Source organism: Vespula vulgaris, chromosome 17 (genome assembly GCF_905475345.1).
Source record: "Vespula vulgaris chromosome 17, iyVesVulg1.1, whole genome shotgun sequence".
In the NCBI taxonomy this organism is placed as follows: Eukaryota; Metazoa; Arthropoda; class Insecta; order Hymenoptera; family Vespidae; genus Vespula; species Vespula vulgaris.
In genome coordinates this window covers 2,381,314-2,408,509 of record NC_066602.1, presented here as the reverse complement: position 1 = coordinate 2,408,509, position 27,196 = coordinate 2,381,314, and the positions used below count along the sequence as shown (strand labels likewise).

The 27,196-nt window shown below is 34.3% G+C and overlaps 1 protein-coding gene across 18 annotated transcripts in view; it reads right to left on the bottom strand.

The window, feature by feature from the left end:
- Positions 1–474: 474 nt before the first annotated feature.
- The window catches only part of LOC127069924 (TWiK family of potassium channels protein 18-like), a 209,708-nt gene continuing 182,986 nt past the window's right edge, over positions 475–27,196 (bottom strand). For all 18 annotated transcript variants that reach the window (XM_051007666.1, XM_051007652.1, XM_051007655.1 and 15 more), the window contains 3 exons: positions 8,095–8,300; positions 7,046–7,337; positions 475–6,644 (listed from right to left, as the gene is read on the bottom strand). In XM_051007666.1, coding sequence (XP_050863623.1) covers positions 6,364–6,644; positions 7,046–7,337; positions 8,095–8,300 — 779 coding nt within the window. In that variant the 3' untranslated portion in view covers positions 475–6,363. The remainder of the gene's footprint in view (positions 6,645–7,045; positions 7,338–8,094; positions 8,301–27,196) is intronic.

The following is a 27,196-nucleotide window of genomic DNA, read 5'->3' as shown; positions in this document are numbered from 1 at the left end:
GTATCATTTATTAAAAGATTTTTTTTTTTTTTTTTTAATAAAAATTACGTTTTAATAAAAACTTACGTTCGTTCTTATTGTTGGTATGAACCAATATAAAATTAAGAATGATGGACAGCCTTGATAATAATTTTTAACAAGAAAACTTTGGAAATTTTATATTACGTTTTATCTTATAGTCGATAACGAAGAGTCGCTTGTTAATTTATAGTTCGTAACTAAATTCTAAAACAAATAGATTCTTTTTTCTTTTTTTTTTTTTTAGATTTAAAATTAAATTTTGAGACTATTTAAAGACCCATTTTACTTTCCCATAATCACATCGAAACACGAATCGAATTTTGCATCTGAATTACATGATACTTGAACAAGTGGCACGGAAAATCATACCACCTTCTGATAAGTTATATTCTCCTGTTAGAAATTTCATATTACAACAAGACAGATTCAACTGGAAGAAAAAAGTAGGCAAGATTCTGAAGTTAGATTTTAATGATTTCTTTTTTCTCTTTTTTTTTTTCCTTTTTTTTTATTATCCAGTATAATAAGATACATTGCTTGACAAACGATTATACAGACGTACAATATTCACCGATTCGTTTATCTCCATGTATTTTTTTTTTTCTTTCTTTCTTTTTTTTTTTTTTTTTTTTTTTACAACGACATCGCGTAACTTTGTAGAATTCTCGTCTTGACATTTTTCTAATCACCTTCTTCTTCTTTTTTTTTTTTTGTTTCTCTTTCTCTTTTCTCTTTCACTATTTACAGAGAGTACCATTGTTTAGGATGTTATTAATTTATTATACACAACATCAAATTTTTTAGGGCTTCTCAAGAATTCAAATTCATTCATCTTTCGCAATAATAATAGCAATAATTTTGTCTCTCTCGATCATCTCCTTTATTCTTTTTAGATGCATACATTCGTAAGTAAACACACATACACAAGCACAGACACACAGACAAAATCTCTCTTCTTTTCTATAATTCTTCTTTTTACGAAATCACTCCTACATTCACATATTACTAATTTGAAAAGATGCACTGTACAATAGATACGTAGCATTGTTTCGAGGAAAGTTATTTATATGTGAGGCGATAAACTTTCGATATAAAATCTTGTCTTTATAATTACGTATTAATGAATATCATTAGAAAAGGTTTACGATTACAGTGAATTATAGAGAGAACTTATATTTAATTAAAAGTTCTCACCATTCATACCTTTCAATTCCACGTTCTAACAGGATATCGTGGGATTATAATGAAAATGTTTAGAAAAGAAAATTACAGATCAACGATGAATACGATTTAAAAATAATAATTAATACGATCGTACTTTGGACGTAACGAAAAAAGGAATATCAAAAGATACTGTTATTGTTGATAATAATTATAGAATTAAATTGATTGAATGCCTATAAGAAATATATAAATTTCGGGATTTTTTTTTAAGTCTAATCATTGTTTCCAAATAAATTTCAGCGATATCTGAAAACTTTTTTAAAACGTTCACGTAAAAAAAAAAAAAAAGAGAAAAAGGAAAAAGAAAAAAGAAAAAAGAGAAAAAAGAAGTTAATCGATAATTCGAATAATCGAATATATCATATTATATCGCTTCGTAAAAGATTATATTGTATTTTCCAAACGCTGGACCCTGTCTCTTCATAAAGTAAAACGTAGCATCCGGCGATTGAATACGCTTAAAGCTAAACATTGATTCGCTCCCGATAATCAAATGGGATTATTCTATCTGGCGATGCAGAAAATTGCATTCCCCTCCCTCCCTCCCTCAAGAATTTATCGAATCGTGAAATATTTCTCTGGTATTTACGATCTGCAACCGCATTAATAGACCACTCTCTTTCTCTCTTCTTTTATCCCCATATTTTCATCTTTTTATTAAGTTATATCCTTTTTCTTTGTGCCGTCGTCGCATTATTAATATTAAATATTCTTTATGCTTCGAAAACGTTTAGATCTATTATACTTTTCTTTTCTTCATCCTTTAATTTATATCATTACGTAAAAATCTATATTTTTAATAAAAGAAAATTTATACAATTATTTACTTCTCCAATCGAATGAACGATAAATGGTCGAAGAGAAAGAATGATTAAGAAGAAAGTAAACTTTGGGAAATAAAATCCCGAGAGAAAAAGCGCGACAAAGCAATTCCATTAATTTTCACTTGAAAGCTAATCGATCGAAAGCTTCTTCTCTTCTCTCTCTCTCTCTCTCTCTCTCTCTCTACTTCTTTGAAAAGAAAATAAAGTGTAGTTTGCGTGTATTGCACAAACGAAAGAAAGAAGTAGTGTAGGAAATAGGTGGTATAGAAAAATGAAAAAAAGAAAGAAGAGGAGAGAGAGAGAGAGAGAGAGAAAAGAGAAAACGAGAAGAATAACAGAGAAGAAGAAGAAAGCGATGAAAATCCCGTGACGTTTGGTTTTCATTGGATATTTCTTCTGCAAAATCGTCCTAGTAAAGTTTCCAGTCGGCACGCTATACTGAGCTATGCGAAGTACTTTGAACTCAGTTATATTTCCCTAGAGATCGACAAGAGAAACCAGAACGTAAGGGCGAAAGACGAGAAAGAGGGAAATTCGAAGAAAGAGAGAGATATAGTAAGAAGAGCTTCTTATTAAGAGAAAGAGAGAAAGAGAGAGAGAGAGAAAGAGAGAGAGAGAGAAAGAGAGAGAGAGAGAAATATTAAGATGTTCTTGCAATAGAACTTCAAATTGAACCAATGATATCTCTTATATGTCATACAACATCTAACTAATTTGAATATATCTCAAAGTTTCTCAATCATCTAATAAACCACAAGGAAGTTATTTAACGCGTTTCTAATTTCGTGCTTGAAAAGTGATTGCTTAGAATGGAATAAAATAATATCAGAATAAATTTCTTCAATGAAATTAGATGTTATTTAGCTCGATTAATTCCATCATATTTCTATTATATATCGTGGAAAGAAAATTCATTGGAAATAAATTGTACAATACGATTTTTATATATCGCATTTCATATAATTTATTTTAACGATTCTATAATTTATATAAACGATTCTTATCTATCGTAAGAATAATATATTTCAAATAACTAATCATCGTATTCTATAAATAGATAGAAGTAAGTTTATTCGGTCAGCGAGTTTAGATCGATACAAGCTAACTCTTCTTTTTCGATAGGAGAATCTAAAGGGTAAAGTTTGTTTTGGCTCGAATCCACGATATCCCTCTCCCCCTTTTCCTTCATTTTCTTTCGACTTTCCAAACCAATCTCTCTTCTTAGAAGTAGCTAGGACGATAACGATATCTTTAGCGACCAGTATCGATTGTCATTAGTCGCTAGTTTTTTTTTCTTTCTTTTTTTTCCTTTTTTTTTCTTTTTTTTTCTCTTTAATTTTACGTATCTAAAATGGAAAGAGGACCTTAGATACATTCATACACACATACACAGTATATATATATATATGTACATTCGCGCGCATACATACACACGCACACACTCATTCTTTCTCTTTTTCCCTTTCCATCCTTCGATTAATCAAAATCGATTAGTTTCCGTTCACATTTTCCAACTATACCGATTGATTGAGATTATATCTTACATCTTATGATATGTTACAAGAAACGAAACGAAAGGAACACTTTGCGGAATCGCAACCGCATGAATTTTCGTCGTTCGAAAACGCGAGGCAGATCTTCTTCTGTTAACTTTTTCTCTTTTTCTTTCGTTTTTTTTTTCTTCTTTCACCGGTACATGATTCTTTTCAATGATCGATGATCAATGAGAATTTTATTCCTGAATGGGAGACTCATTTCATTTTTCTCGATATATATTTCAATCGATGAAATAAATTGCTTTTTTTCATGGGTTTTAATGCTCCAGATAATAGTCCGATCTAAAGACATCTTGTTTATTTTTTATTATTTTTTTCTTTTTTTCTTTTTTTTTTGGATCGAGGACTCTCTGCCGCCCCCCCCTTCTTTATACGATAGAATCGATGATCAATTGCATTTTTACAACTAATTTACAATTATCGTAATCACGCCGTTCAACGCGTAATTTTTTATTGTTAGTAATCTATAGGGAATATCGATTATTTAAACAACGTAGACAATTTTTCTCTAGATGTAACATGTCGTCATTTTTTAACTGTTTTTTTTTTTGCATTATCTTTTTTTTCTCCTTTTCTCCTTTTCTCCTTTTACGAGATTTTAGCGTGTATTTAATATGTAATACATATTTTTTAGTTATTGTTCTTGAACGTTTTTGAATTTGATTTTATTCTTGACGATATTTGCGTTCAGTTTCTCTCTCTCTCTCTCTCTTTCTCTCTCTCTCTCGAGTGACGTTTATTATTAAAAATGTTTAATATAAAAGTATTAAAAGTTAATCGCAGAGAAAAAGTAAATCGTTTAATGAACACAGAAATTGGCGTATAGTGTTAAATAAATAATTGTACGTTTCTTATAATTTGTTTGACGGTGTTTCTTTTTTATTTATTTATTTATTTATTTATTTATTTATTTACTTTTTCTTTTTTTATTATGTCTTCTTTCGTGTTTTTTTTTTCTTGTCCTTCTGATTAGAATTGAACGCAAAAATCAATCGTGCTCGTTAACAGACAAGAACTTTCACCTTTGTCTCGCGATTGGCGCTTTAATGTAGTATTTAAGAAATATAAAAATTCTTATTAATATCCTATCTAAATAGGCATATAGAAACGTTTTGTATATGCATGCTCGTATCGTGCACGTATCGTAATAATACATCTTAAGACGGAATAACGCGACTCTTCGAAATCTAATTAATTATGAAACGAAGTAATTACAAACTCGTATTGATAAAAAACTTTATCGATTTATTCAAACGAACTTTCTTGGAAATGGTATCGTCTTAAACCACAAAGGACACTAGTCGATATTATTGGAAATTAAATTCAAACAATGTCATATAGAAACGTTCTTTAAATACTAATTCAATGAATTATATATAACAAGTAGATTATTAAATACTATTTCAATGATATTTTAAATATATTTTTTATATACTGAAACGAAGAATATATATATATATATTGTTCTCTTTAACTGTCTTTAATTAATATGTTTTAAGCTTAACTTTTATATATATATATAATATATATATAAATAAATATATATAAATATAATATGTATCTAATATATATATATATATATTTATAAACAAAAAGTAAAATATTAATTAATATAAAAGTCAACGGATTTTGAGGAATTACGTTCTCCATCTCTGATATATAAATCCGATACACGTCATATTATTAAAATCAATTAGGCTCGTCGTTCGAATTCTATCGTGAACATGATATCGTACTCACATGAATTATTCGAAGTTGACAGCCTTAATAATTGGCGGATTATTCCTTATTCGTACGAGAACGTAAGTCAATGCGTATTCGATCATCTAACACATGAATATATATATACATATACATACATACATACATACATACATACATACATATATATATATATATATATATATATATATTCTTATCTCACTTCGCGTGTCTATATATAGACATACATATAATACAATGTATCTCTATTCTCGGTGAAGAGAGAAATTTGTCGGTGCTCACCACCCTTCTTAACTTTGAATCAGGACCCGTTTCTATTGAAACCTACATAGTCAGCAGTTTCATAGAATCCACCTACAACGAATGATCGAATCAAAAGAATCTCGAGCTTCGTAGTATTATTGGGTTCCTTGAAAAATCCTAGATATATCTTCCAAGGGAAACTACAATCGGTGTAACAAAGCAAATCTATCTCTATCTCTCCTCTCTCTCTCTCTCTTTCTCTCTCTCTTTCCAGTTCTCTCTCTCTCTCTCTTGCTTTCATACACAACACACATACACACATACACAAACATACACTTATGATGTTGTTTCCTTGCCGAGAAATGAGACAGACAGGGAGTGAATTAGAGAGAACGAGATAGAGATAGAGAGAGAGAAAGAGAGAGAGATAGTTAACTATCTATCCCAAAAGTTCGGAAACTCGAAAGTTCCATCGTGGAATTTCGCTTTGGGGACACATTCGAAGGGACATCTAGGAGACATTTTTACATTTCAGTGTTCTCCTCTGTCTCCTCGTCTACCTTCGGTAGCATGTAAACCGCTGCGATCGGTGGCACGTGATCCTCCAACTTCAGGATCGGTTTGCAGTCTCTAGTGACATCAACCTGATTAAAGGAATCCTTCAGAATATTGATCTCGTTCTCATGAGCGAATATGTTAGTTGGTGCTTCCGTGGCGCATACATTCGTATCCTCCGTACCATTTCTATGGCACAGATTACCGGACGGAAATTGTCACGAGGTCAGAGCAAAGGGATCGGTTGATAGCTCGTCAACACTGGAGCTTGCCTTAACTGGTTCTTGTTTTTCATTTTGATGACAGAATCGATGAACGATCTCGTCGTGTAGAATATTGAAGCACATTGCCGTCAATGCCATACCCGACATTATATAGCAAGAGCAAAACCAAATCGTTGCGTTTCGCGAGGAGGATGGGTTGTTTTGAGGATAGGAACCCGGCACCATGTCTCCGAATCCGATAGTGCTTAAGCTCATGAAGCAGAAGTAACTTGCGTCTGAAACATATCCAATTATATGTTAAAGAAATTATTTGAAATTAATATACGACGTCTGTGTGTGTGTGTGTGTATGTATTATATTATACATATATATATATTTTTTTAAATATGACAGAAATAAATAGTTAAGCGTTAGAAGTTCGACTCGAACATTTGTTTCTTTCAGATTGATACTCATATTTATAATATAATAAAAAAATATATATATATATATATTATGTGTGTGTGTACATAAAAAATAGATTTACAAATTATCTATAAATAAACATATAAAATATATATATATATAAATAAATACAAGTCAATCAGTATATAAAATAAATTACATAAAATAAATAAATAATTATATATAAATAAATAAATATATATAAAAAGAAAAAAGTTGAAATGTAGCTTACCTACGAAAGTCCAACCATCCAATTTGTGAAGAGTAAAGGCTCCAGCAATGATATAGCAGAGCATAGCACCAAGACAAATGCTAATGGGTGCCAGTATTGTCACGTTCGGTCTATCCCCAGAACCAAGACTAGAGACCTCATCCTTCGGACTCGCTTTGATCTCAACTGTACTCGTAAACGTCGACGAATTAGCACGCACGTAAAATGGTTCCTGTAACTGTAGTTGTTGCTGTTGCTGTTGCTGCGCCAATTCTTCCTGTTGCCTCTTTCTTCGCATTCGTCTCTCTTTCTCCTAGGCGAATTTACGAAATAAACAAGAGGAAACTTTGCGTGAGGGTGGGGACAGAAATAAGAGGGAGAGGGTGGTAAAGGAACGAACCGTTTCAAGCCATATAGAATTTTCTAAAGCGATATCGAACACCTGTCGTCGTTTTAGTCACCAAGAACGATTTCAAATCAGAATCGTAGAAGGAAATAATCGACCCTATCGTTTCGATGGTTTTTCCAAAGTAAGTTAACCTCCATCCCCTACCCGTATCATTCTTTCGGCCATTTCAAGTTCTCCGCTCGATTGCTTTCGTCGATAAATTCAAACCCCCCTTCCATTTCAACCTCCCTCCCATCTTCTCCGCCTACTCCTCATCTCTTATCCCGTATTCGTAAGAAACGGCGGACGAGTGGTTGAACGAGCCTGAGCGGTGAGGGAGGAACGTAAAAAAGAAAGAGAGAAGAAATACCAAGAAAAACAAAAATAAAAAATTCCAAGAGAAATATTCTTCGAAGAGTCACGTTATTTCCTTCTTTCATTTGACTATTTCGAGTTGGGCCAAGAACGACTACCGAAACCAATTTATCGCGTACGTGGTTCGTTGAAGAATTTAACAAGCATGCAGTATAAAAGAGATGGAGAAGAGAAGTGGTAGAGAGAGAGAGAGAGAGAGAGAGAGAGAGAGAAAGTGAGGGTGAAAGAAAGAGAGAGAGAGAGAGAGAAAGAAAGAAAGAAAGAAAGAAAGAGAGTAGACGCATAGAGACATCCGCAAAGTACTCACCTGCATTCGTCTCTCGTCGTAGCAACAATAGCCGCAGTTCGAACAAAGGCAGCAACAAAGAGCTCGGGTAAAAACACCCCTGGCACACCTGGACAACAGACCTCCGGCATTTGACAAGTAGACTATCGTCAAGGGTATACCTAGACTGGCGTAACCCATGGTGGCAAGTTTACCCCACGTTGACTTAGGTGCTATACTACCACAGCCTAGAAAATATGATATGTATAGATTTATCATATGTGATTTTTTATTTCTTTATTTTTTTTTAATATTTTTTTTTTTCATTTTTTATATATATATTTATTTATTTTTTGTTGCTCGTCGCAAGAAATAATCATACTGTATATATATATATATATATATATATATATATATATATATATATATATATACAGATTTCTCATATGTTTTTTCGTTTTCTTTTTTATTTTTTTATATATACATATTTCTTTATTTTCCGTTCCTCGTCGTAAGAAATAATCATACTAATCCCACGCAGTATAATTAACCGATTATTTCGAATGAGAAACGATGCATTTGGGTACTTTCTGCCTAGTTAATTTATGTTACCATCATGTGAATTATAGGAGTTACATGAAAGCCAACGTGCACGGGAAGCTGTTATGTTTATTCATGGTAATCAGGTCGTACGCGTAACGAGGAATTTAACCGCATATACATACGTGTGTACACGCAAATAACGTAACACTAGCTTCGATTTCTAACGTCGATGTCATTGAAATCATATCAAAATAGTTCGTACGATTTATCGATCTAAACTCGATCCTTGGATCATCTTATATCGAAGATTATATTAACGCAAGATATTTCTATACTCAGATAAATAATTAGCCGTATATCGTCGACGATAGACGACATCACGAACGATACAATTTTCTAATAAATAATTTCTAATAAATATATACGAAAGTTTTTTCCATATGAAAATAATTCGTACGATCGATCGATTATCGAACAGTATATCGCCACGAGCTATTTCTATATTCAAATTCTATACTAGAATTTTCTAATAAATAATTACAATATATATCAAAGTTTTTCTCAATATCGATCTAACTCCAGATTAATCCAGGGAATGGATCCTAAGTGCTCCTGAATGGAACAGACGAAAAAGTCATGTGCCTTGCGATAGAAAAGTGGTGAAAAGGGAGAAGCTAGAAAAAAAACTATACTAGGCTATTACCACATATTGGACTATGGTGGATGGAGGAGGCTAGAAAAGAAAAGCTATCTGTCCAGATGCGAGACTCGAGCGCATCGATTGATCAACGCCGCTTAAGATAATGGATCGTCCATTGAAATTGCTCTGGACAGCGTATGATAGTAGTCTCTCTTTTCTCTCTCTTTCTCTTTCTCTCTCTCTCTTTCTCTCTCTTCTCTCTTTTTCTCTTCTTTCTCTTTCTAGCTTCCAATGCACATTGCTCGTGGAATTGCGGCCGTGGAAGCCCAGTAGAATCGGGAAACGCCTATTCGTCACTGTCGTTTCGCCTTATCGTCCACGACGGGGCCTGGCCCTTTTGCTGGCCATTATCTCTTACCATTTGTTTGTTCCACATCGAATCGTCGATCTGACTTTTATTGCTTCAGACCCAAGGCTCTCTCTCTCTCTCTCTCTCTCTCTCTCTCTCTCTCTCTCTTTTCTTTTTCTATACACGACGCAAACGGTTAATATTGTGTTTCTTTTTTGTTTGTTTTTGTTTTTGTTTTCTCTTGTTCTTTTTTGTGTGTGTGTGTGTTTTTTTTTAATTGTAACAACAACAGCTGGGCCATAGGAAGAAGAAGTGCAACGTCGAGAACTTGTTTATATCTTTTCCTCTTTAACAGCTGTTCGTCGACATTTTTTAAATAAAATGTAGCTTTATTAAAAAAAATCTCTCTTCCTCCGTAACTTTTATTTGGAAAATATCGAAGTAAAAACATTCGGGTGTTGGTCGTTAGGATCTCGATAAATCACGCAACGTAAATCGATACTTTATTGCATCGATTCGAGAATTTTAGGTTGAGACATATCTCTGTGATATATTATATATATATGTGCGTATGTGTGTGTGTGTGTGTGTAGATGTGTAATACAAGCTAAAATGAGTTTTATAGTTTCCAGTTGACATCTGTAAAACTTACTATAAGGTATAGTACTTAAAGTAAAGAATTTAACCGATCAAAGTGGCAAGGAGAACGGCGAACACGTAGAAGTGACTTCCGAGTTTACTTCGTACTTTCCGATTTCATAAGTTCGATTAAATCGACGGAAAGTATCGAATTTCTCTTATCGTTACTTGAAAAGTAGCTTTACCAAAAGCAATCGCTTTCCTTTGGTCTACTATGAAACTAAAGCTAACGTTACTCTCTCTTATCTGTTTTACACATTTATGTACTTAGGTAAGGAGTTACTCTTGAATATATAAAGTAAGTAGAGAAAGAGAGAGTAAGACAGACAAGCAGAGAGAAAGAGAGAGAGAGAGAGAGAGAGATAAATGATTTTCGATAGATCGATCCCAATGGATTTTCGAAACCTTGTCGATTATCTTACAGGTTTGAAAATTATTTTCAAATTTAATCGAATTACGAAGATAAGAAAGTGAGAAAGAAAAAATGAGAAAAGAAACGAAAAGAAAATTTTATTAGAAAGCTTTCTATAGTATTCGTTTAGGAAAACAACAATATCGATTGTTTCCGTTCCCTAAGGATATTGAAAATAAGTATTGGTATTTCGATAACATTGTTCGCGATACAAGGAAGCTTGTTTTCCCGCGCGAATCGAATCGAATCGAATCGAATCGAATCGGTTTCTCTTGATCGGTAGTAGAGTATAAATGTATCTTTTATTCTCTTCTAAATTTTATATGCCATTCCACGTCCTCGAGCATTGTCATTTTTATTTTACGAATGTCGTACAATTTTTATTGGAATAGAAAATTTCACGGATATGTCAAAAATGAAAGAGATACGAGGAAAAGAGAGAAACGAGAAAATCAATGTACCGACCGTTATTATAATAACATGAAAGATTAGATAATCATATATTTCAAAGATATTACAACGTATGATAAAAAGATTGAATGGAAGATAAAAAGATGTATTAATGTGTCTTTGTTTGTTATTTCTTTATTTGAACGAGAATGATTTCTTTGAGATCCTTCGAATCACCGATATCTGTATACGTAGGGCTTATTAGTCATATCATATTCAGTCTCTAAGGTAATTTCATTTCTATCAGAGGACTAGTATTCCGAAGATTCTAACTTATGCAATAAAATTAGACTTAGGTATACTCGAAGCGTGCTGTGGAATATTCATCGGATCAAAGATCGCATCGATTCAAAGGGAGTACGGTATTAGTATTACGTAGAAAATTCACATTGCCAATATATATATATATATATATATATATATATATATATATATATACACACACGTATATACACTACATGAATTCTCACTTAAATTTGCCTTGAATAAAGTAAATTTCCAGTCGAGTATCCATCTATCGAAAGATAGATAAAGCGAACGTAGAAAAAGAAGTTGTTAATTTTTGTATTTTCCTTAGCCAACGGAAAGTAAATATTTAGTATCGATCCAATCTCAGCTATTCCGAGATGAACTTCCTTCGAAACCAAAAAGTTCTCTACGTTTCAGCTGCTTTTGTTCTTACGTTGGTAGTATCGACTACTATCTACTCGAGCATAATTACTGTGGTTAGAAACTGCTGATCGTTCGAGTTAAATCCTCCCCTTTTATTTCTTTTTCTCTTTTCTTTCTTTTTTTATTGGATTTTCTCTCTCTCTCTCTTAAAAAAAAAAAAAAAACGTTCATCTCGTATTTTCCAATTTCGATATATAAAATACAAAATACGAACATCGAATGGACGTTTAAATTTTATTATGTAAAAACAAAAAAGAAAAGGAGAAAAACAAGCCACACGTTATATTTCCTATCAAAGGGTATTAAATATTTCAATTTAATAATTCAATTCGAACGAACGATACCGAACACACATATAGAAAAGCAAAGTTATCAAACTTGTAGAACGTCGTCATCCATTTGTGATCGTGTCGATGACAAAGTAGTTCTATGTTGTATCAAACTCAACGACGAATTATCTACGGACAGACGATTCGAGAGAATTTGGCAGGCATAGTAAGGAAGGGTTGGAATGGGGGTGGAAGGGGGTGGAAAGAGAGGGGATAGTTTTCCGGTGGCGCAGCTGTATCACCAAGAGCAATTCGTCAAGAGTTTGTCGGGCATCACGCCAAAAGATTATCCTCGAGAGACCGATGCTTATGTTTAATCGTTAAGAGAAATTATTTTGTTGGATACCATTAGATAGATATTTATTGATTGATCTTCGTAATTTGTTCATTCCAGTTGTAATATATTCTAAACTTGAAATTCTATGTTTTTAAACGTTGACGAAGTCTATCGAGAAATTTGTAATTCGATCGGACGTAATTCGAGTTGGATCGTCATTTAGTTGTTTGCCGTTTCGTTCAAGTTTCCTCAAAGTTTCAACTCGTGAAAGACAAAGTGGAAGAGTGTATCTCAATGTGAATCTCCAGAGAGAAAATCTCATATATCAATGAACGTATTAACGTCATACTAACGGCCTAAAGCGATATCGTAGATCGAAGGGGGACGTACACATATCGATCTTGTTTCAAAGCCAATCAAACTTCTTTGCTGTCTGATTAACATGGCAATCGAGGAATTTCGACGAAGATTGTTCGTAGATGGGGATCAACCTGACGCTAAGTTTCCGCATCTTTCAGAGACTTCAGTCTTCATGTAACGTGTTCTAATACCTTCAGCAGTAGTTTACTAACTTGTGGAGAGAACTGGGTTTGCATATAACGAAAGATAGAGGCTGAGAACTGAGCTTCATCAGTTCAGTATGTTCTCTAGAATTTGTTAAACACTAGCTACCTTCGAGAATTTCAACTTTCCCGATAAATCACGCCATAATAATAAATAATTTCAAATCTTTCATAGCAGACGAATAGAAATTTCGATTATTACGTATTATTCGATAAATTTATTCGCGTCAATCTTTCATTCCGATTTAAAATTTTCATCGAAATTGCGATTGGTAATCTCTCTCTTTTTTTTTCCCTAACTATAGTATACGATTAACGAATGGAGGATTGACAATAATATCAATGAATTCGATCATGAATAAAATTGTGCAAATTTTTCAAAATAAAAGAAAGCCAATAACTATCCTTTCTTTATGATTTAATACCATTTTACAACAACATTCGTATATGATCAAATATTATCAACCTAATCGACTAAACCCGTAATTCTTTATAATTTTTTCTCAATAGACAATTTTTTATTGAGATGAATATTTTTTAAAAGTGAATATATATATGGATATATATGTATATATCCATTTAAAAAAATGTCTATTTAAAATCGTCTCTTTGGGAGAAATTATAAGATTACGAGTCTACATATATATATATATATACATATAGTTAACAGGTTAATCACCATTCACGTCCCTTGGAATATTAGAAAATGTTTTCGGAATGGTTAGAACCGCAATGGTACAAAAGTTTTTCGCGTAAAAACGTACTTCCGAAATATAAAAGAAACGCAGGCAACCGAGGTAAACCGATCGAGAAAGAAACGGCACGAACTGCATGGGTAAACGAAGCGAAACGAGGTAGTAAAAAGAAAAGAGAGAGAGAGAGAGAGAGAGAAAGAAAGAAAGAAAGAAAAAAAAAGAAAAGAAAAAAAAGAAGAAAATAGACGTGAATGAAAGAACAAAGAGAAAGAGAGAGAAAGAGAGAAAGACGGATTATTTATTTTACACGGTGACCGCAATCCACGATGCATTTTCTGCGAAGACGCACGGTGAAACTGTCTGGAAAACGAGGAAAAATTACATCGGCAAAAATAATAGAGCAGGTTTCCACTTCCGAACGGTATGACGACGACAACAAAGACATTGTCGTAACCAGTTCGCACCTGGAGCTAGCTACTGTAAAACGATAACGACGCCCAGCGTCGGTTTTCTAAATAACGCCATGGAAACGAAGGAAATCGGGCTGTACAAAGTGTGACAAACAAGCTGCTGGGGTATACCAAGTTTTAACAGGCTTTTTCCATGCGTTCCTCTTTCCCTCTTTTCCTGTTTCTTTCGCTTTTATTTTTCTTTTACCAGAATATACACATACAAATACATACACGTACGCACACAGAAAGAGAGAGAGAGAGAGAGAGAGAGAGAGAGAGAGAGAGAGAGAGAGAGAGAGAGAGATACACACAAGTCCTACCATTTTATTTTCTCTTCCTCTTCTCCTTATTTTTCTATATGGTTTACGTAGCCTTCCTCTTAGGGGAAAACGACTTTGCAAAACGTTCTCTCTCTCTCTCTCTCTCTCTCTTTCTCTCTTTCTTTCTCTTTCTGTATAGAGATTGTATAACGAGGGAAAAGGGAAAAGGAGAAAATATCGTGAGAGTTGCGAAAGATAAAAATCGTTTTATCGTTTGTTTCGGATATACATTCCAACCCGAGAAATAAGTCACTCGATTTATCGACGAATTAATATACATATAGAGGTATGTGTGTATCTATTAGATTGTAGAATTCGAGTAGATCGGATAATTTCCGATTATTAAATTGAAATTGAATAAACTATTATATAGTTGAAAATTAATTCGAATTCGACGTATCATTGATGATTATATAAATTTATCGGATTTATATTAAGAATATATATATATATATATATATATATATATATACACATATATATGGATCGTTTATTTTGAAAGTGGTGTGTCCATTTTCTTTTTTCTTTTTTTTCTTAAATGAGGTATCGCATAATTCGTGATTAATTTAGTGTAAAATTTTTATATCTTCTTATTATTTATAAACAAAATTCGATTGATACGAAATATATTTCAAGTGATATTTAATTTTTCATAATTGAAATTAAATGATTTTTATAATCGACTAATTATGAGAATAAGCGTAAGCCCATTTACATCCCGTAAATATATATATATATATACATATATATATATTATTATAGTCAAATTCGCCTAAAAGGAATTTATATAATCAAATTTCGTATTAAAAAATTAGTAGTAGAAAAATCGCCAGGCTTGGCATAATTAATTTATATGTTTCAATTGATTAATATACTAATCCTTTAATTTTTGCGAAACAACAAAAAATAGATTTTACCAATTTCAAAATAAACGATCCATATACATACATACATACATACATTATATATACATATATTATATATATATATATAATATATAATATATATATAAATGTTCAAACGTATAACAAAGCAAATACTCTCACGAGGAAACTAGTCGTGGATCCTTCTTCGAAATTCAAAATCACTGGTTACGGAGAACCTGTTCGAGGCAAACTTATCACGCTTGTTGTTGGCATCCCGTCGTCTCCTCTACTGGCATGGCGCGGTTTTGGTAGTTTAATTTAGCACTCAAAATAATTTGCATACGGCAGGTCTCGCCTTTGCAGAAGCGACGAGAGAAACATAGCGACAGCGAGCAATAACGTTTCGAAGATGAGCCGTGTGCGGCATTAGGCGGACGTATCGCGCGTGCAGCGGCGCATCCTGGCGGAAGTCTCTCTCTGTCTGTCTCTTATTCACTCACTCACTCCCTCTCTCTCTGTCTCTCTGTCTCTCTTTCTCTTTCTATCTCTTTCTCTTTCTCTCTTCCTCTGTCTGTCTCTCTAACACGTTCTATCTACACACCTTGTCGCCCTCGTCCTAGCACTTTCAGCGGAAATAGTGCTGTGAGAGAGAGTGAGAGAGAGAGAGAGAGAGTGAGTGAGAGAGAGAGAGAGAGAGAGAGAGTTGGATCCCAAACGTGCAACCTTCCGAGGTCGTAACAGCAAATCTCCCGACACGGAGAAGCAGAAATTAATAACGAGACCTGCTGCAAATACGAAGCACATAATTAAAAGGATATTACGATCTTGGTAGTTTAACAGTAATAAAACGTCGATCGAAAGCCTCGATGACCGAAAGCCAGGCTATCTCATAAATCGTGTTACTTGATCCAAGGATATTTCACTTGTTCGTTCTTCTACGGTGTCTCTTTGCTAAAGGACAAAAAACTCGAGGTGAAGAAACTATGAAGAATTTTAATAAGAAACGATTTCATTCCAAACGCCCTAACTTTTCGAGGCCCTGAGCACCTTTTCACTTATAAAGACCGATTAAATATTCAGGACGTCGTCGTGAACAAAAGTTTCGAGTGGCAGTGAGGTTAAGAAAGTTTCGAAGGCAGGTTAAAAAAGTTTTCGTAGGGACACACACGTAATTATTCTCAACTTTAATAATATCGGTTGGAAATTGAAAATTCATCGGCCTTTACTCTCTTCCTCTCTCTCTCTCTTTCTCTCTCTTTGTACCGTACACAATTATTCGTTAGAATTTAAAGAGTATCTAGATCTCTTGGGTATACGTGTATATATATATATATATATATATATATATATGTGTGTGTATGTGTATGTGTATATGTATGTCCTCCTTTGGAGAACATGGTATCAGCAGCTTCACGGATAAACTCCTGAAGATCCTTGGTCTGTGTCAAGATCGAGTGGTAATATCGATGTTATAGCTGCAACATCTTAGATATGACAAAGTACCTAACACCGTCGTCGTAAAGTGTCCCTTGTAAAAAGTCTTCTGAAGAACGTGTTACGTACCTACGTGGTTTTAGAGGATAAATTGAAGAAGAGATGAAAGGAAGGGGGGAGATCGAGGAGGGATGGTTGAGAGGACGATGAGTTAGTTGGTGTAGGTCGTGGCACCAGTTTCTAGGGGTTGCGTTTGGGATGAATAGCTTAGGTCCGATGTTAGGTAGGACAACGAGAGAAAGAGAGAAAGAGAGAGAGAGAGAGTGAGTGAGACAGGAAGGAATTTAGGAGTGGGAGACATTTTGGGGGGAAGTTCGCTAGGAGAACCCCAAGAGGAGACAGTCTACCATCCCTGATGTATGAGATACTCCTCCTTCGTGGCTGTTTCTACACAGCCGGCTCTAGCGTCAGGGAAATGTAGCATCATAAAATATATCTCGAGTGTTGGCTTATGCTCGCCGCGCTATGGTACCTACCAACAAGATGTTTCTATTTCGTAGGAACGCCAACGCTCGTCCTAGAAACTTGCTTCAAAAGAGAGAGAGAGAGAGCATAGCAAGTAGAACTGCTAAAGGAATAAGAGCGTTGATAGGACCACCCGACGTAAATCATCCGAGAGCCGTTCAATGTCCTGCTTCTTTCCCATCCCTCTCCCTCTTCCTCCTCCCATACCTGATCTCCACCACACTCCTACATCCCCGTTCAATGTCTTACGACTTTACGGCTACGTCTAGATGTTCCTCTGCGCGTTGTCAAGCATTATCGTCGAGATTCTCGCGTAGGATCCAAATTTCTGCTGGCCCTGCATCTCCCAAGCACTTCTTCTTGAAGCACGATGACGTTGCTCGAAAGCTATATCCTATGAGCTTTCTCGATATCATCGTATCAGGGGATGCTGACGATGAATAGTCAGTTTTCGTTCACTCACGTTGATTTCGTGGGTTAACTGTGAACGAGTGATCTCAAAGCTTATCTTATTAATATAATATATATTATATATTTATTATAGCTTATGTTATATATATATATATATATGTATGTATGTATGTATGTATTTCTTATTTAAATGTTCTCTTTTATGTTTCGTGTAGTTAAAAATAATCTACTTAAAGGAATAAGATCGTGATAACGTTAACGTTATAAATCACCTTGCTCCCATTCGATGTTCTCCACGCATCTACATTACACTCTAAACGTTCCCAGCTTATCCTTATCGCAGGTGATTCTCGGACGTGTTAATGGGAAATGTTTGTCGGAGATGAACGCGCTCAGACAAATCCTTGATTCTTAGGAAAAACAAAAGTACGAAAGGATGAGAATTTCGATGTTAATACCCGAATTAATGAAGTTTGACGATCGAAATCTTTTTTCTCCTTTTTCTTTTTCTCTTTCTTTCGTTCTACTGCTCCTCGTATAATTCTCTTTATATCTCTGCGTGTATATTTTCTTTTTGTTCTTTTTAGTATTAATATATATTATTCGTTCGAGTTTATCCAATAATTCAATTCTCGACGAATACAAACTGTACGAACGAAATATAAAGATAGAAATGAGAGCGATGATTATAAAAAGAAAAAGAAAAAAAAAAAGAAAAAGAAAAGAAAAAAAAAACAGAAAGAAATCGTGTACTGTTCCTTTCTTTTTTTTTACTTCGATCCATCAGTCTTGCGATACGACAAACGTTTATATCTTTCTTCCTCTTAATGTCCAAGTTGGAGAGATGAAGTGTCGTACGACGAGAAAGATCTCCTCCGTTGGAGTGCGCGAAATTCCACGAAAGCTTGGAAAAATTTATGATCCGGATGTTTACCGACGTGGAATTCTCTCCAGGGCCATAGAAAACTAAGAAAACGGGGTGGGAAATTGTTGGAGCGAGTAAGACGCGAGAGAGGGAATGTATTATAGACCTTACCCCACCATCAAGCAGACAGTGCCTGGAAGGAGAGGGTGGCTATTAGTAGTAATTACTGTACCAATAAGTCTCCGGCTGATACTTCTTCCCTTAGACCCTTTCGTCGTCTCGAGGAACGAAACCAACCCTCTGGCATTATTATCCAGGGGTAGTTGCTTTTCACAGTTGGTTTAAACAGACATTTTTAAAAGAAATACAAATAATTCTTCTTTTTCGTAAAAAAGAAAAAAAGAAAGAAATTAACATTGCGCAGAAAAAAAAGGAAATGAAAAGAAAAGAGGAACGAAGCAAACGTTTCCTACGTTTCAAACCAATCGACTTTCCATTTGCATTCTTTAACTTTCCCGATCGACTTTTGTCGCATTCGTTTAAAAGATCTTTCCTTTTTGTCTTCGTGGTTCTATCGCAGAAACAGTCTAAAGATCTTTTTCTAGTTTTCTTTCCTTTTTTCTTTCTTTTTTTCAAAACGTTTTTAAAACACCTATTACAAGTATCGTGTTCGTAAAACGATGAAAAAATTAGTTTTATTATTAAGCAACCATTAGTTTCTGAACCAATGGAAACTGAATAGAGTAGGATCTTGTTGTGAGTTGATAACATATAGGAAGAGTATGGGCTTCGTTGTTATCGCGACGTATAAGCGGACTAAAGTGTACTTCATTAACGCATTTAAAACCGTTAAAGAGTCCTTCCTACGTGCTTCGTCTATTGTTTCGTATGAAAATAATAAAATGGAATGGGTAGCATACCATACAACTCCGCTAACTATATTCCCCAACTTCTATCTTTCTCTTGTTTTTCTTTTTTTTCTATTTTATTATCATGGAATAATTATCATAATTTTGGTAATAACTGAGAGATTATACGAAAGTTTCTTCTTTGTGCTGAGTAATGTAAATTGAAAAAAAAAGGGAGAAGAAGAAGAAAAAAAAGATAAATTAATCGAACAAAGTTAATTTAAAGTACGGCGAAATTAATTAATCCCGTTCTCTCCATACGCTTATCGTTCATCGAATTATCGAATTTCTTTAGATTTTATCGATGGGTATCAATCGTGTGAAATTTTCACAGAAGTAATTTAATTTAATATTAACATGTCGAAATTGTTGCCGTATAATTCGTCCAATTCTTTTTTTCTTCTCTCTAGCATTTATTAAAAGAGAAATTTGTTAATTGTTTCTTCGAATTTACATTACTTTCACTACGTTTTTCTTTTCTTTCTTTACAATTCGAATCTATCGATCCATCATTCTTGACTTTCTTACTTTACACATATACACACGTGAAGTATGCGCGCCACCCACCCACCCACCTACGAATTCACGCACGCACGGAGGCACGCACATGTCATTTTTCAATTTCTCTAAAGAAAATCGAAATACGTTTATAGGCCGTCACAATATTTGCTCTTACGTTCGCCTTTTCTCCTCGAAACGTATCCGCCGTTTATCTGCCGTGTATACGCAGCGAAGTAGAAATTTACTCGATCGTGCTCGAGTATAGTACGGAAAGGGAGATTGAGATAGGGGATAAACGAGAGTGAGAGGGTAGAAGAGAAAGAGAGAGAGAGAGAGAGAGAGAGAGAAGAGCCGATAATGTAGGGTATACAAGGATGCATGGTATGGGGCACTCGCACTCTTGTTCGATAATTCTCAAACGATGCTCGTTAAACAAGAGATCAGAGGGTGAAATGCACCACCGATCGTTAAACGACGTGTCAACCAAGAATTCGATCGTTCCGGATGGATCCTTTTTGTAACAATAATGCTTATCGTATTTTATAATAAACATATCCGTGTATATTTTTATTTCGATGTTTTATATATATATATAAAAAAAAAAAAATGAAGCAGGAAAAAGGTAAAAAGGGAAGAGAAAATTTATGTTACATTTATGAAAGAAGAAGGAAGATTAAAAAGATTAAAAGTGAACGTATGTATGTATGTATGTATGTATGTATGTTGCATGTATGTATGTATGTATGTACGTCGTCGTCGTCATCGTCGATGAAATCGAACAAAGAGCGAATAATAGGTGAAGTATATTAAACGTCGCGGACAGGAGACCTCTCGAGCTTGGCCTGTTGTATGCGTTAACGATGTTCCCTCGCTAATGACGAAATATTTGCAAGAGCATAATTAAATAGCTGAGCACGCTGGCGAAAACCTGGCACTTGGTTATTTACCGTACGACACCGTTCTACTGCAATTCCATCGAAGCTGCCGATAGTCGACCCATTTTTTATATATTTATTTATGTATACCTATATATATATATATATATAAATAGATGTATAAAAATCTGAACGAGTATGTACGTTGTAATATTGTTGAAGAATGTTAAAAAGGGAAATATCACTGGTACATTATGTTCTCGAATTTTTACGTGCGTTCCTTTTTTCATTTTTCCTTTTTTTTTTTTTTCTTTTTTTTCTTTTTATCTAGCACAACGTAGAATCAACGAGAAAGAAAGAGAAAAAGAGAGAGAAAGAGCTAGAGAGCAAACGTAGCTGCGTTTAATGCAGATATCATCTGCATAATATCCACTCGTAAATCCAATGACCTGGGTACCCTTTGTACCTAGTTACGGCTCTGTTCTGAATCATCTCAGGGATTTTATTTCCTGAATCTCCGGAGATTGCCCGGGACAATAAACGTTGGGACGAACGTTGGGAATGAAATTCTTTGACGATGACAGTAATGGGAATAGCACGTAATATCTCTATTAATTGTTACTTTTATTCATGATTATTTACTTTTTTTTCTCTCTCTCTCTTTTTTTTTTTTTTTTTTTTTAAAGACAAATCTGACTCTCAGAGATTCGACATTCGTCGTAGAGAGTTTCTCCTCCCGTGGGTAAAGCTTATTATCGTTATTAGAAAATTTTCAAAATCTCTTGAGAACGAGGAAAAGAAGAAATGGTAAAGAAATCAAGAAAAAAGAAAGTAAGAAAAGATCGAAGAAAGGATTTCTAATTGATCGTCGGATTCTCAACGAATTTTTATCGAATCGTATGAATGAAAACAACCGTGAAATACTTGCATAACTAAGTTCTCCGAGTTCCAATCGACATTTCTATCTCTCTCTTTATCTCTCTCTCCCTCTCTCTCTCCCTCTCTCTCTCTAACATACTTTATCCGCAAGCAAATTCAAAATTTTAACTTGGTCTCGCTCGCGAGTCTAGTTAGCATCGAGTTCGATGGAAGTTCCTGAAAGATTTTAATGGAAAGTGGCGAAAGCCAGAGTAACAGGGTTTTCTAAGTAAACCCTGGGCTCAACCGATCGATACTTGAAACTTGCCGGAAGTGTCGCCGAACGTGGTGGTTGGATAATGCGAATACACGTATAGATAGACGTATGTATGTAAGTATGAGAGAGAGAAGATTTCGTTTTCGTCTTTTCTTGGTAGAACCAAGTCGAATCTTTATTCGTGGCTCTTGTCAAACCACATGGTGGTGATAGTAGTGGTGATAGTATTGGTAGATAGGTAACCACCCATCACTTATTTCTTTCGAAACCTCTTCTCCACTTCATCCCTTACCAATGTACTAAACTTCAACCCCAAACCTTTTTCACGCTACCAACACCACCCTGTCTCATGGGACGGATCGAACCGTGATCCTGGCAGAATGTATCGAGATACTAGGTAGAACAAGTTTTAGCCAGACGAATTTACTCGATGTCATCCCAAAACTCTACCCAACGTTCTCCTTGAATATGGTTTAAACTTTGTTTCCGGTTTGGAACGACCAGCAGCGATGCCAAAAGACGAACAGAGAAAGAGAGAGAGAGAGGGATAGAAATGAAATTTATTGGCAAGACAACATTTCTTACTATTTCAAAATGAGTGAATCGACATCAATAATCTCGAGGTCCATTCATCATTCTTAATAACACTCATTTTCAATTAGCTTTGATCTTCTCTTTCATTTTTTATCGGGAAAGTGCAAAAGATCATACGTCATCCCATTGGCTGGAAATCGTAATTCGCAGGAGAGAACCTATAAACCCTCTATCCAAAGGGTTGCTTTTATATCTTTACACCGGACATATTATATATATATGTGTGTGTGTGTGTGTGTATGTATGTAGACAGGTATATAGGTCGAATAGATCTTTCATCTTTAAGTGTAATCCACTCTGTTTAGCCTGAGGCCTTTAAACCTTCAAGGCATCTTCGCTCACTCGTCCGCATACGTCTAAAGAAGATATTTGTACCTCTACATAACGAGTCATACAAGTATATGTACAACTACGTACGTACGTACACACACATGTATATATATATTAGTATATACAGTCGCGAGTAAGTACGTAAAGGCCCTTCTTGCAACATCTCCAAGTGGTATATGAAAGGGCATGCACACTTCAGAGGCCACCGTTGCAATCTTTTCTTCGGTCCTGAATGTGAAAAGCATGGAAAATGGTATATCGAAATGTTGCAATTTATTTAACAAGAACTTTTCCCAGTCATCTGATTTCTATACATATCTCTAAGTGGGAAACGAATCTAAACTTTCTCGGTAAGGATTTATTTTTCATTTTCTAAATATATATATTTCCTTTGAGATTTACGATTTGATAAATCCTGTCGTTATATCTTTCTTTTAAAAGATTTCTTTTGTAAGTAATCTCATATATACATAGCGAATATAATTATTAACTGGAAAGATTTTTAATAGTTTTATTAATATAGAATAACAATATATAAAATGAATAATATAAAATAATTAATATATAGAATAAACAAGAAAAGAAAAAAAAAGAAAAGAAGAGAAGATAGAGAGATCATCGAAAAACAATAAATCCAAGAGCTTGAAAGCGAATACTAGACTACCGTTGAATGAAATGTCCGAAGGAAATAAGAAAAGGTGGAAATGGTCATGCACAGATCTTCTATTAATGACGTAACGTGCTTGAAAATTTTTCTTATTTTCGCGTTCGTGAGAAAACTAGAGAAATGTAGAGAAGTAATGGTCGATATATCGAAGAACACGAGGTTGCTCCTGCGCTTGCGTTAGCAAAGTTGCGCAATGATCGTAAAGAGTTTTCATTTGTAACGAATGCACAAGTTGTTCGGCCTCATGTCGTTCGTATACAAAGCGAATAAGTTCTTTTATGTGAGTGTACGTGTAAGGAAAAAAATAAAAAAATAAAAAAAAAAGAATGTAAAAAAATGAATGACATAAAAAAACCATGAAAAAAAGAATCGTTGCGTCGAGTTATTTGAAAATCGTAGAGTCCTTGTATGACACACACACACACACACACATATATACGTACGTATGCGTACACGTGTGTGCATATATATATATACAATATATAAATATATATATGTATATATATACAATATGTACTACACTAACTACACGAAATTCTACGTGTGTATTGCCAGGTATAACTCTCACGAAGCGTTTCGAATTCCTACTGAAATCGTTACAATCTATGGAGAGGGAATTTTTTTCTCGGACGACACAAAGTATACCAGTCGAACGAACGCAGATTCACGAAATACCCATCGCTTTCGGAAGCTTGGAATTTAATTAAGGCTGCGGATAACGAGACAGAAAAAGCTTAACAGCGTTTGCATTTGCACGTATATAATGACGAGACAAATGGCTTCGCTTTTTCGCGATTGATCGTGTTCGTTGGAGTTTGTAAAAAAATAAAAAAAAAAAAAAAAGAAAAAGAAAACAAGAACAAACAAGATAAAAAAAAGAAAGAAAGAAAGAAAACTGATAGACGTAAGAGAGAGAGAGAGAGAAAGAGAGAGAATAGAAGAAGAAAAGAGGAGATTGAAAAGAGACGGGAGAAATAAATTTACTTAATTACTCTTTCTTTTTTACTTTTTTTTTCTTTTTTCCCCCCATTCTATCCACTATGATTGAATAAGCGAAAGAATATATTTCCCGGATATAAATCATTTATTTTCTATTTCTATTTTTTATTTTCTTTTTTTTTCCATGAATGAAAAAGAATTACGAGAGTTCGATTTAGTTTATCCGCACGAATATTCTCGATTTAACACACCGTGTACGTGTTTCATTGTTTTTTTTTCTTTTTCATTTTTCTTGTATTTTTTTCTTTAACGTCACTCTCTCTCTCTCTCTCTCTCTCTCTCTCTATCTATCTATCTCTTGTTCTTACGCGCTTCATATTTCGTCCAACCAATGTTTCAAGTATTCTCACCCAACGTTCTGTTATCGTTTCACGGCCAATGCACACTTTACGAATTTCCTATTTACAGAATCGTGATACATATATACCTTTCTACCTAGCTTTAGAAAAATCAACGAGAGAGAAAATTTCTCTTTGTAATCTCGTTAGCCATGAGAAACAACGAATAGTTTTCGAAAAAAATTTTATACGGTGCACGGTTGTTTTTTCTTATTTCTCTTCGCTCTACGTTGAAAAGAAATCATAATATGAAGAGCGAGAGAGACAGAGAGAGAGAATAAGAGAGATAGAGAAAAAGAAAACAACCAGAGTTTACATTTAAATATAAAAATCAAGTTGAAACAATAGAAAAACGTATAGATTTTGGTTGAGGGGTGACAGGATGGAGGATGAGAGTTGGTGAATTTTGCTAGAGTTTCGAAAGCACGGTAAACGCGATATTTCGTTGGTCGAATCATTTTGTAGCCGATGCAAAATTCGATTTATCCCTAGCTTTTTTACTATATCTCTCTATCTGTGTATATCTCTTCTGTTCCCCATACATCCGTCCATCCATCTATCCATCTATCCATCTATCCATCTATCTATCTATCTATCTATCTATCTCTCTTTTTTCTCTTCTTTTTTTTTTCCTTTTTTTTACGCTTTACCCACGCCGACAGTGTATTTGACACCAGCTGAAAAATGTACAGCGCGCGTCGAGCATCGCGAATTTTCCAATCTGTAGTCGGGTATGCACGGAATACGCCATTTAATTCGTTGCCATCGAGTAAGGCACGGACGCGTTTTTTTCCATCAACTGGAATTACTTTTGACCGCAGAGTTTGCGCTACGGTATACCGTTTGCCTTCGTCACCATTTTCTCCGTCGATCGTTGTAAGAGAGAAAGAGAGAGAAAGAGAGAGAGAGAGAGAGAGAGAGAGAAAGAGAGAGAGAGAAAGAGAGAGAGAGATTCTTTTTAAAAGCGCGACGAGTACTCGTACAACCTTGTATTTGTCCTCTTTCTCTTTTTCTCTTTATTATTTATTTTCTTCTTTCCATCTTCTCTTTTCGTTTATTATCTTTTTTCTTCGTTTCTTCTGTTTCCTTCTTTCTTTCTTTCTTCTTTTTATTTTTATGTCTCGTACATTTCAAAGATCAGATTTGTTTTGAAAAAATCATTTCGAACTTGTATATCCACGTGATCGTGCATCTTCTAACATGTATTCTAATGTGTAATTAGAAACTTAGGGAAGACGGCTTATTACATATCCATTAGTCTCCATAACAAAGTTCTCTATTACATGCACTTCGTTAGAGATATTGTGGAAGAGAGATGAAGCTTTCCGTAGGATAGATCTTGCTTGTTTCTGTATTCTCTAATTAAAGAGAATGATAGAGAAAGAGAAACAGAGAGAGAGAGAGAGAGAAAGATAGAAACAGACAGATAGACAGACAAGTCAGATAGTCAGAAAATCGGAAAATCTAAAATACCTATAATTTAATCTATTACGTATTCTTATATAACACATTCGAAACTATTACTTTCACTATTCAAAATAATTAAAGTAAAATGTCTAAGAAATATTGATAAGCGATTTGTTAAATCGATTCTAACTAATACATATATAGATTTGTACAATATATTTCATGTTAAATAACGTTTGAGAAAATTCTAAAAAATAATAAAAAAAAAAAAAAAAAAACAGAAAAAAGAAAAGAACGGTAAAAGAGACACGAAAATCTCTAGAACGTTTTTTAAACTCGTTGCTTTATCTTGCGAATAGAGAAAGGACATCGCCATAATGGCCATCGGGGGTTAAGTATAATTAAAGCCAGGTGAGTTGAAGCGGAGGGAGGAAAGAGGTCGGGTAAAGCAGGTGGGGGTAAAGTTTGTATGTTCGTGACGGCGTTATCACTCGGTGAACAATCTTTCTATAGAAACGACAAGTTAGATGTACCGTATATAGCCTGGGAAACGCGTTAGCTACACGACGTCACTCGCATCCTGACAAAACAAACTCATTCCTAGTTTGTAGCTCATGTTAAGTGGAATTGTGCCGTTCTATGTCGGACCTTAAAGTGGATCTATCTATTTTCATGTATAAGACATTTAAGGACAGACCTATATATACAGCGTATAGAAATGAAAGTAATATTAAATGAAAATGAAATATAAAGGTTCTAACAATAAAGGTATATATATATATATATGTACATGTGAATGAATGTATGTATGTATGTATCTATGTATATATGTATACCTATACGTGTTTGAAAGAGAGAGAGGAAGAGAGTGGATGAACTTTGATAAAGAACAAAGATAACAATTCGTTAACGAACTCGACGAAGAGATCTAGTCAAAGGAATAATAAC